Source organism: Cebidichthys violaceus, unplaced genomic scaffold, assembly GCF_023349555.1.
Source record: "Cebidichthys violaceus isolate CVI_PGR_0920_01 unplaced genomic scaffold, fCebVio1.0.p SCAF_9, whole genome shotgun sequence".
NCBI classification, from domain to species: Eukaryota; Metazoa; Chordata; class Actinopteri; order Perciformes; family Stichaeidae; genus Cebidichthys; species Cebidichthys violaceus.
The window spans coordinates 4,335,239-4,347,461 of NW_027176975.1; the positions used below are offsets into that span (position 1 = coordinate 4,335,239).

The 12,223-nt window shown below is 39.0% G+C and overlaps 2 protein-coding genes across 3 annotated transcripts in view; one reads left to right on the plus strand and one right to left on the minus strand.

Annotated features, from left to right (window-relative positions):
- fancc (FA complementation group C) overlaps positions 1-6,037 on the plus strand; it is a 28,174-nt gene extending 22,137 nt beyond the window's left edge. The window contains exons 13-16 of one of the 2 annotated variants that reach the window (XM_068704190.1): positions 1,874-2,048; positions 2,931-3,143; positions 3,576-3,772; positions 4,157-6,037. In XM_068704190.1, the coding sequence (XP_068560291.1) occupies positions 1,874-2,048; positions 2,931-3,143; positions 3,576-3,752 (565 nt within the window). In that variant the 3' untranslated portion in view covers positions 3,753-3,772; positions 4,157-6,037. The remainder of the gene's footprint in view (positions 1-1,873; positions 2,049-2,930; positions 3,144-3,575; positions 3,773-4,156) is intronic. The other variant, XM_068704191.1, reaches the window with a different exon arrangement.
- Positions 6,038-7,968: 1,931 nt separating this feature from the next.
- aopep (aminopeptidase O (putative)) overlaps positions 7,969-12,223 on the minus strand; it is a 66,640-nt gene continuing 62,385 nt past the window's right edge. Inside the window, 1 exon segment of the mRNA XM_068704314.1 lies at positions 7,969-8,632. The gene's annotated coding sequence lies outside the window, so the exon portion shown is untranslated.

Sequence of the window (12,223 nt, forward strand, 5' to 3'; positions counted from 1 at the left end):
CTTGGGAAAGAGAAGAGCTGTCGAGAAAACAAGTGTTGGAAAGCCCAATAAGAGTGAGAACAGGAACGCAGAAGAAGAACTAGAGAAAAACACACCGTATGTAATGGAGAGAGGCTGAGAGCGAGTAGCCGTGGTTGTACGGATTTAGGGGATAAGAGGACAGGGGATGCAGATGAAAAGCAGTTGATGTCCGAGAGATGGAGCAGCTGGCTCGATACGCTCCTGCTGCGGTTTTTTTAACAGGGCTCATTATCCCCACCACTGCTCCATTCTCCATGAAAAATTCCCAAAACATTGTTTCCGAGCCAACGGTGAAGAAGTATCATCGTGTGTTGCTCTGAGCATCGAAGCTGCAGCTGCCAGAGCTCTGCAGGAGGGTGCTGCTGCTGCCGGGGGGAGAGAGAGACGATGAGGAAGAGAGCCTGATGATGATGATGATGATGATGATGATGATGATGATATTGGGGAAATTTGATCGAGAGATCCTTATCACTCTTATAATTATGAGTTATTGCCTCGTTTCACTCTGTTGCAGCGCTCTATTTGGACCTTGAGTCCATCTTGCGATCTTCAAATAAGCGCTCATTTTTTTTACTTTTACATTAATCTGCGACACTATTTTAACTATTTATTAATATGCGACATGTAATTAATTCTCTTGTCTGTAAATTGTGAGAGAAGAGGGGAAAAATGCCCATTACAGCTTCTCAGAACCCAAATTGACGTCTTCGAATTACTACAATAGTATAAACCTGCAAATATATTCTGTAAGCTAAGAGAAGGAAAAGATACATGCAGTTAGGAAGCTAAAACCAAAATGTAGAAGAAGAAGCCATTGGGCTCAACCAAAGAGGTCGAGGTCCGTTTCACCACATTTAGAATCCAAAAAAGGTTTGTACACCCAAATCTATCAGATGTGTCCTGTATTTCAGTTCTTTTCAGGTCTATTTCAGATGATGACCAGAAAATATTTGGCATTTTTGCTTGAAAACCTAGAATGACTTGTGTGTCAACGACTAGTCATCTTAGCTCTAGTCGTGTTCTTTTGCTATCCTGTATTCTGTGCCACTGAGTGAAAAGAAAGTGAAGTATTATAAATGTGATTGGAGTTGGATTTTGAAGAGGTAGTTTTAGACAAAACACAACTTGTCTAAATGTTGTAGTTTGAGATGTTTCTTAAGTGCTTATAAAAGCATAAAAGAGATCCTCATCACGTTTTTATTTTTGATAAATTTGATGAAATATCACCAGTCGAATCACAGCTGGCCCTCAGTGTGATAACAACTGGGACAAAATGATGAGATTCAGTATCGGTATAAAAGCTCAGATTCCCTTTGATCATCCGTTGTCAGCCACTCAGAGTTGTGGCTCATTAATGAAGCTATTCTGATGTAAATGCCTCCAGACAGCCTGTTATTAGCCCGTGTGGCACACTGGAAACAAATCATGTAATGAACATGTTTGTGAAACAACATCACGGTTGCGTTTCATAGGCAATTTGTCAAAACGTATTGAAATACCTCGACTTTCTCTCCTTTATGCTATTACGTTTTTTTGATTGTTTGAACCACGACTATACGGTATATGTGTGTCATTTATTTGGATAATAAATTGGACAATTAACTCAGTGGCAGGCTATTGAGGAACTAAATGAAACCTCCTGTCTATAGCATGGTGAACTTTGGGGGGCCATTGGTCCCCTTGACCCCTTTTTGTTTTCCTAAGGATGAGAAGAGGGGGCCATCAAAATGTGTTCTCTGGTGTGCTGCGGTGTCATTCATCCGTGCACAGATCCCATGATGCTTAGAGGAAATGTTAGGACAGCTCTCCACCTTTTTAGTGTTGAGCTCTGTTTCTGCTCCTGTCCTTGTAGGAGGTACCGCAGAGTGTTCGAGGCCTGGTTCCTGCTGGTTCAGTGTGCCCACTGGGTGCAAGTGGCTGTCCAGCTGCTGGTGACGTCGGAGCCTGAGGACTGTGGCCCCCTTCTGTGGCTGCTGATCTTCTACCACCACCCCACTAACAGGGGCCACCACAGAGCACGTCAGCTGGTAAGAGCTTTGTTAGAGATTTTCATTGATCTAGTTTATCTTCATTTTTTTTTTATTTGTCCAGACATTCATGGTCCTCAGAGGATATTTCCCATGAGTTCCTGGATCCCCTGACTTGTTGTTGAATGTTAACCTGTTTAACAACATGTTAGCATGTTGCATGCATTTAACTTAACACACCTCTGTATGCTCTTATTTTATAACCATTTATTTTGGAAACCTAGAACTCTTATTGCGTTGTTGCTGGTGTTGCATTGGCTGTAGCTAAATGACAACGAACAACACTCTGCTGACTTGCTGATCTTTGTTTGATATGACTGGAGAAGGAAGTAGTTTGGATATAATCTCAGCCAGTCTGCCTATAGCATGTGCAGTATCATAACTCTACAAGTTAACAGCAGGGATGCTCTGTTCCTTGTTGTTGGAAGATGTGTCTTCGTTGAAATCCATTGAACAAATACAGAGAAAGAAAAGTAACACGTTAAAACAATAAGTTATGGTTGATCTGAGCAGGAGAGAATGAGACTGTGGTGGAGAGACAGAGAGACAGATACAGATGAGGGAGGGAGGGAGTCGGGTGTAAAGGGTGATGTAGTATTGATTTCTCAGTGAGTGTCTGGCCAGCTGGCCCGAGTTTCATCTCTCTGTCTCCTGTTTGTCCGCCTCCTCTCATAAACCTGGGAGACTTGCTGTCGTCGCCGCCGCCGTCTCTACCATTACCATCAACTCACATGGGGTTGACTGTGTTCATTATTTGTGAATTACTAATCTCTTCTTTTTTTAATTCGTAGGACAGATGCTTAAAGCAGTGATTCCCGTGTGTTCTAAAACACGGCCGCCTGTCAGCTGACCAAACATTCATTGTGTAATCTATGTTTCCAGGTGCACGGCAAAGAAGCGTGGGACCACCTGCGCTCCCTGTTCTTGGCCTCAGCGCGTCCACTTCCTGTTGACCGCCTGCAGTCGTTGGTCGCTCTGCTGTCGCCGCAGTCTCAGCAACCATCACTGTCTCCATCATTGACCCTCAACCTGTTAGTCCACTTTGCTGTTTTTCTCCAACAATCCCCGAGTGCATCAACAGACATTTTACAGACGGTGAGGAAACAGCAAAATGTTTTGCTTTATTTTTGGCTAAATATTAGTTGGGTTGCGCATAGAATATAATTCATTACTCAGACTTTGATTGTTAGAGGTAATTGTGTGTTATGCCTTTGTGCAACATCTCTTATTCCATGTCCACCACAGTGTGGATGTCGAATGATTGAATGATTATTTAGATGGCTATAAAGTACATATCCAGAATTATGCATGTGTGCTGTTGAATTTAATATTGTAATATATCACAAATAACGAGTCCCTTTTCTTTTTCAAGCTCTATGCCTCTGTCACAACGAACACTATCGTTTTGTTTTTTTGTCTTTGTCTGTGTGTGTGTGTGTGTGTGTGTGTGTGTGTGTGTGTGTGTGTGTGTGTGTGTGTGTGTGTGTGTGTGTGTGTGTGTGTGTGTGTGTGTGTGTGTGAGTCCAGGTGGTGGATCGTTCCGGTCTGGTTGATGAAGCGGAGTGTGTTCTCAGCTCACTGGAGCTCAGACTCGACGAAGATAACTGCTTATCAAGCGACACTGGAAGAGTTCATCTCAGGATCCAGGCACTTCAAAACACACTAACACGTATGCATGCGGCATCAAACTGTGCTGATAACTAAGCACATACACTCTCAAATAGGTGAGAGTGTACACACACACACACACACACACTCTAATGCATAGAACCACACAGCAGTGAGTTCATCTTCAGCTCAGGGTTGTTGGTTGTTTTTTTTTTTCCAAGACACCTTTGCAGAATGTCAAATAGCCACGCTCCTGTGGAGACTTGCTGCGGTGCAATGACAGGAGTGTGTCAAAACAGCACAGCGAGGACAGATTATGCGGAGAGGCTACAATTATACGCAAACACACACACACACACACACACATGACACATCTACAAGGCCCACAAGGACACTTGAACAGTGACAGATCACACTGCACAGAAGCAGCGGCTCGTAGAATGTGTCAGAGTCCTCCCACTCTTATAATTGTCTCACAATATACATCCCTCTGGTTACAGATGCTGACTAGGAGACGTTCATGTTCGGAGGACAGGAACACCAAACACAAGTTATCTTTGTGTAAATACTATTTGTGTTAAATTGTGTAATGTTTATAAGAAAGAACGTTCTGTTACTTTACTAAAATGTAAATAATAACACGTCTTTGTACATTTTCTGTTGCTTCATTATTCATACAGATGGAGGATGACTCTCCTTTTTGGTTTTATCCATAATTTTAAGTGCAGACATTTCAAATGACCACTGGAACCAGACATTTGGGAATACCTGGTTTATGTCTCTACACAACATACTTCATGACTACTGACTGACTACTGCATGAGCTGTACAGAAACATAAACAAACACGTATTTTATGTTTACATTTCTTGTGCTGTCGAAGGAAAATGATTACATTTTTGGCATCCTACAGGATGATTATTGTGTTTTCAATTTGGTACATGATGTACTTGTAGTGTGTGAGCAGATTTGATTTCCACCTTTAAAAGTAAAAAGTGGGCTGAATATTGGAGTCATTGGTTGAATACGATGGAAATGTCATGCCTTTGTTTCTCACACACAAACACAGCCGTCCTTCTTCAATACACGTTGTCAAGTCATATTGATGCAGATCTCAGTTTAATGATTTAGCATTTACACAATCTGGTTGGATCATTTTATTTAATTTCCTGTATTATGACACTTAATAAGACAGGATCAGTGATAAACAATTTCAAAAATGATCTCCCTTTATTCGACAAGATTTCATAAAAATCACAGTATAGTATTTCACCATTGCAATCCATTAAAATGTCAAAAGTCATGGTATAGTAATTAAAATGCCATGTGTACTTAAATGTAAAACAAAAAAGTCATAATGTAGTTTGTCACAAAAAAACTCACTTGACTATGGATAAGTACTTTACACTTCAAAAGACCCAAGCTATCACTTTCAAATGTTCAAAAAGTCATAGTGTTATATCGTTATCATAGTATGTCTTTAAAATGCTAAGAAAAGTAAAGTATATATCGTAAAAAGTCATAGAATAATATGGCAATGAAATATCAAAGAAGTATAATAATATAGTATGTAGTAAAAAGTCATATATGTCACAAAAAAGTCATTTGTAGTATATAGTATACCGTGTCATTCAAATGTTTTTTTTGTTTGTTCTAAAAAGCTCATAAACAATTTCCAAAATGTATCACAAGGTATACCCTGCTTTATGTCTATTGTACTCTAAATGGAACATCATTTACAAAATGAACATCATAATGTATCGAAGAAGACTTTAAGCTAGCGATTGAGACCATGAACTCATGTTAGCGATGTTTACTGAGGTAATAAATCAAGCGAGAAGTAGAGTCATGTTCTCATAGACTTCTATACAATCTGACATTTTGCAACCAGTGGAATCGCCCCCTGCTGGCCATTAGAAAGAGTGCAAGTGTACGGCAATTCCTCCTTGGTTTTACTTTTCAGTTAACCCCCCCAGGTTAACACTGTTGGCTCTCTCAGTACTGTTTCCGTTATTTGCACCGTTCTCGTTGTTAGCATCGTTAGCTATCCACAAGGAGGCAATAGATATGCTCTGAATTTTGCATTTAGCACCTTTCATTTTGGTCAAAAATAACTTTTTGACATTTTTGGAACAATGAAGACCTGCTATATCATGTGGACAAATATGTTGTGCCTCCTGTCTTATTTTTTTGTGAGAATAGTGGGTTGTTTTTACCTTAACTGCCTTCACTCAAGGTTCTCTGGCTTTGTTCCACTGGGCGAGGAAAGCTTTGTTTATCCAGGCATGAAGTGACTGCTTTCCCCTGCTTAAGTTACTGTTGTTTCCCTCAGTGTTCTATGTCATACACTGAAGCATTCCACACACAAACATCATGTGTTATGCAGACTGAATAAAGAGCCAACATGTTGTCAGTCTAACCCAGTCATTTATCAAAATGGCCCATCCCTGAGGGAAGATGCTGGTGGAAATGGCTTTGGAACCCGATACACAGACGCAGGTAAGATATTGCTGGAAATAGATGAGCCGATTACAGCACAGAGTAATAATGCGAGTCAGCAAAACATTAGCAGAACTGGACAACTGCTCCCATATGCGATCAAAACTCAGTCCAATTATTACTAATTGTCATCATTAAGTATAATGCGTACTGTAATCCACAACAAATTGAGGGATCAAATAGAGGTTAATGCTTTTTGATTTATGGTTTTAGCCTTTCTTGGTCAGTATACTGTCTCATTAAAAAGCTATAGTATAGTATGGTGAAAAAGGTCATAAAACAGTATGGTGAAAAGGTCAACAGTATAGTATGTTAAAATAAGCATAGTATAGTATATTGAAAAAAGTAATAAAAAGTCTTAGTATATCATGTGGGAAAAAGGCACGATATAAAATTTCGAAAAAAGTAATATAGTATGTTAAAATAATAGAAAAAGTAATAATATATTATGTTAAAATAATAGAAAAAGTAATAATATAGTATGCTAAAATAATAAAAAAAAGTCATAATAAAGTATGTTAAAATAATAAAAAAAAGTCATAATATAGTATGTTAAAATAATTTTAAAAAGTCATAATATAGTATGTTAAAATAATTTTAAAAAGTCATAGTATGTTAAAATAATAAAAAGTCATAATATAGTATGTTAAAATAATTTTAAAGTCATAATATAGTATGTTAAAATAATAAAAAGTCATAATATAGTATGTTAAAATAATAAAAAGTCATAATATAGTATGTTAAAATAATAAAAAGGTAATGATATAGTATGTTAAAATAATAAAAAGGTAATAATATAGTATGTTAAAATAATAAAAAGGTAATAATATAGTATGTTAAAATAATTTTAAAAAGTCATAATATAGTATGTTAAAATAAAAATCATAATATAGTATGTTAAAATAAAAATCATAATATAGTATGTTAAAATAATAAAAAAGTAATAATATAGTATGTTAAAATAATAGTCATAATATAGTATGTTAAAATAATAAAAAAGTAATAATATAGTATGTTAAAATAATAAAAAAAGTCATAATATAGTATGTTAAAATAATAAAAAAGTAATAATATAGTATGTTAAAATAATTTTAAAAAGTCATAATATAGCATGTCCGAAAAATACATATTGTTTTATGTCCAAAAAAAGTAAATGTCATAATCTATCTATCAATGGCTTAAAAAGCATAAAAAGTCATGGTATGGTAAAAAAAAAAAAAGGCACAAAAAAGTCATTAAGACTAATTTAGTGTGGTGAAAAATGTCAAAAAGTCATAGTATAGCATGTCAAAAAAGGTCATAATATCACAGTAAAGAATGGCAAAAAAAGTCATAAAAGAATTCACTGTATAGTATGGCATAAAGTCACAGTATAGTATGTTGAAAAAAGTAAAAAAAGAAAGACATGTTTTAAAAAAACACACAAGCGTCATAGTATAGTACGGGGACTAAAGTCATAAAAAGTCAGTTAAATATGGTGAAAAATGTAAAAAAAATGTAAAATAAAAAAACGTAATTGTATAGTATAGTAAAAAAAAGTTATTAAAAAAGTTTTAGTATACGTCGAAGAAAGTCATTAATGTCATTAAAATGTCCAAAATGTCATACTATAGTATATAACTAAAATGTCAAAAAATAGAAAGACGTAGAAGTCAACGCACAGAACGTCTGTCTGACCTGTTGTAGGGGAAATTCTAGAGTAGCATCACAAAATACTAAAGAACATTTAAAAGAAGAAGGCATGAGGTGTGAACTGATGTTCAGGTTTTGCTCCTTAACAGATGGAATAAGCTTAAGAAAAAGGAATGCATTCATTTTAGGAAAACATCATTTTATTTCAACATGAACATTTAAAAAAACTTCACTTAAAATAAACCAAAAAAAAAAGTTTACGATTAGAACATGTTCACACAGCAGTCACAAAACCATAATGTATGGCGATAGAAATGCCCTGAGAGGTTGTGTATTTCCCAGTGTCGCTATTGGTCAGAGTGAAGTAATTTGTTATGGATAAAAATGGGAACGACATGAAACCATTTCCTGTCTGACTCTTAAGAACCACATCACGGCTTCAGACTAAACAGACATGAAGTCACACAAAGAGAGTCTAACTTATACACAGGCCAGAACATGGAAGGATGAAACACCTCCCAGTACCTATCATTTTAAAACATGTACATTGTGTGATTTTTCACTTTCATCACACCAAACATTGTAGTAAACAACGGTGCGTCTCACTAGGAACAGCTCGTATCGTCAGTGGTTCACACACACACACAAGTTATTTCTTCAGACTTGAATGGACAGAACTGCTGCGCTCATATTTTTCCGCCAGTTGGCTGTCGAGTAAGAGCGAAGTCCTTCTGGTGTTCACACCGCCGAGTGATTCTGGAGGCTTCCCACTCTTACAGAGGAAGAGGAGGGGAGCACTGGACCCCGCGTGCCAAACTCCTGTCACCTCCGTCCGAGGTCAGCAAACTGGAAGAGAAAGGTACGTTCAGAATGGAGCGTTAACAGAACATTTGGTTTCCTGACGTAAAGGCAAACACTGGATACTGTGTTTGTTCAGTGTAGACAAATAATCTGCAGATATAAACGCTGAGACATTTGTTTTATCTATTAATCAGTAAAAAAAGTTAAACCCCAAAGATATCCGATCAACAGCCAAAAACAAAAAGATGTGTCAGTCATCAAAGTGTTTGCCAATTCATTTTCTAGCAATTAACTGTCCAACAGAACAGCGGCTTCAGTGTATAGTATGCAGGCCAGTGCTTGTGTTCTCCTCTGGTTCGGTGGTGAGTGGACTGGACTCCTGTTCCTGCTGAACTGAGCCAGTGGTTGTGTAGGACTGATAATCAGCTCAGTAGGCACAGGAAGCCAGGCCCAAATATGTCTTCTCTCTCTTTTCCACAAAGCACTGGCTGGAGCTATGAACACATACTTTTTTCTTTTTTTTTGTGTGTGTGTGTGTGTGTCTGTAATGAAGCAAAAAGCAATGCCAACTCAGGCGGCGTGTCAGGCGGCGTTCCGCTTTGCCAAACCCACAAGAAACCCCTTCAGGTTCCTCTGGACCGTTGAGGTTGTTGGATTTCACTAGCCGCTGAAAGGTGCGCTTGACACGGTAGAAACATCTCCGCCGCAGTCTCAGCAAGACTTCTGCTGGATGGTGGGAGCTATCCAAAATGATTGGTACATCGTTGGCTTAAAAAAAAAAAAAATAGGCTATTAGACTATTTCAGGAGTCCGATCATAAAAATCCAACTATAAATCCATCAGAATCACATTCCAGCACCTTCTGTGAGGAGCATGCATACATGCTGCATCAAAAAAAAAAAAAAAACGACAAAGTTTCCAACATACACTTGAAATTGAATGGCTCTCTAAAATATAATTGACATTTAAGAGACAATCAGTCAAATTTAGCTGCGTGGAGAAAAGACGGAGTGGGTGGTGTGGGCCAAATAAGTTTATTTTTGGTGTCTTTACACAATGTTGCTTGGTCCTTTTATGTGCAGAGCACCATTTCCCTCCCATTAGAGTGTAATAAATCACCTTTTAGATACAGGCTCTGATGGCAATTCCTCTCTTTTACAGGCCTTTGATGGTCATTACTCTTTTAACAGGCCCTAAATATAGGTTCAAAAACGGCAGACTCCACATGGCCCTCATTTCTAATTCACACATCTGTCCTCGTTTAGTCGCCATTTTGTCGGGCGTGCATATAGAGCGCTATAATACCTCCTCACGCCTCGCATTATATGACTGCCGGTTCTAAAATACATTTCCAGCCATCTGTTACTGTTATGATTGGCGAGTGATTGGTCCAGAACGGTACAGCTTGGCATTACAATGAGCTGATACAACAGTGGACCGCACCCGTGTTGTAGAACAGTTACACAGTTAGACTCGGTCATACATGATGTGTTTCTCTGCATGTAGTCCAGCTGGACTTATTTACAGCTCGGATGATAAAAGCACCGAGTAGGACTTTGTTTTTCAGAGAAACCTTGTGTTTGGTAGGAAACATGCAAATGGAGGGTTGTTGTATAACGGCTCCAAAACCAAAAAGAAAGTCTCGAGACGGACCGAGATGTATTGATCACTGCGTTGGCAGACGGGCCGTGCTAAATACAAACTTGCATGATAGAAGGTTTGTGTGCTGAATAGTTTTTTTTGGGGGGTTTCAAGCTTCGGGAACCCTTTCTCAGTGCACTCTGTCAGACAACGCGTGAGGTGTAACCCCAATGGACAATTCCCTGCTTTTCTTGTCATCACTGGGTGTTTTACAGGATCCCAACCTCTTGTTTCTCTGAGACAAAACAATAGAAGTTGTATCGCACAGTAAATCCACGGCAGAAACAACTTCATTCTCACAATAAAGTGGAACTGACCTCCCTAAATTATGAAAAGATCTAAAAATCGTTGCAAGATTTCCATCCTTTGAAGCCTCAGTCTTGTTTTCCTTCCCAGTGTGGAGAGGTGTTCGGTGAGAATCGGTCTGCTTTATGGATCTCTGTATCTTGGTTTCTTCCGTCTGAGATTAGATCAGAAATCAATACGTTTCTGTCAGGGATGCGTGGAACGGCACTTTTCACTGCCAAAGTGATTTGAAGCTTAAAACCTGAAGCACAGATGTGAGCAGGCTTTACTGCAGGCCCTGTCAACCGTTTTAACTAATTACCCTGCTGTATGTAAATTTAAATTAAACTTGTCAAGTAAAAGGAATAGTTCCGATATTTGGGGAAATTTACACCAGAAGAACAATTACAGGAAGTCACTGCAATCAGCCAAGAGATCGTTCACCACCTTTCCCGTTAAAACCACAACTTGTTATTTTCACCTCCGGTTCTGCAGAGTGAAGCTAATAGGGAATATCTCTCTACTGTCCAGCAGGGGGCGATTCCTCAGTTTGCAAAAAGAAGTCCGATTGTATGAAAGTCTCAGGAAAATGACCCTAACCCTAGTTTATGGTCTCATTCGCTAGTTTCAAGTCGTCTTCAATACAGCATGATGTTCATATAGTACATTAAGCCTCATTGTAACTTCAAACGGAGATAAACGTTCTTGAGATTGTCGATTATCGATCGTCAGTCCGCAGCCGCAACTAAACGTCCCTGCCCATTTTCGAATGTCTTTTACCTTAATGCCTAATCGCAGGCCATCAATCCATGTTCATAGGTGTGAGACTAAATACACAAATTATAGGAAAAGATGAATTGCTCGCTGCATAACCACACCCATGGGTGAAATATCAAGTTTGAAGGGAGTCCCATCATGGACACTATTCTCTCACAGTGCAATGAAACTAAGGAAATGGAGGAGCTGCTCACCAGCAGCAAAGAACAAAATAAAACACAAGATACGGTCATCCAGCGGCGCACATATTCAAACCCTCTCAGCATACAATGGTAAAGTAAACAGTAGCCTATGACGGTATGTGTTTGTATGTAGTGTGACTTTGGGACACAAGGAGCGCCTGCTGTAAGAAAGACAGAATGCTGGACGACGACGATTACGAGGTGATAATCGCAGCCACTGATGTAATATCTGTCAGCAGCAGTAAGCAGCGCTCGGGTCTTCCCAGGCCTCATTAGCACTGGAAGTACAGTCTCTCTCCCGAAGGTGCTTGGCTCTCACCTTTGCTAAAAAACTAGAGAGCGTGCAAAACCGGCGTCACCTGCAGGATTATCTTTTCTGCTACGTAACTGGAAGGAGACGGAAGCAGAAGGGTGGAGCAAGAGAAGAAGATGAAAGAGGAGGGAAAGAACAACGGGCGACGCAGGGGAGCGTGGAGCGGCGCTCATTAGCGGTGTTGCACATTGTGCGACGAGGCTCGTGTGTTTAACTCTTCTGAGTGAGAGGGTCTCAGTGGAAAGCTTCACAGGCATTTTCACAGACAAGAGGGGAGATATTTCCACTGAGGTTAGACCAAATTAAATTGGAAATGCAGGATGTGGAGAAAGTGAAATGAGATAAGAGAAAGAGGGGAAAGGTGAAACGATGCAAGACAATCAAGGGAGGAGCGAGAAAACAAATGGGAAGGAGTTCTGTGACTGAAATGTACAAACA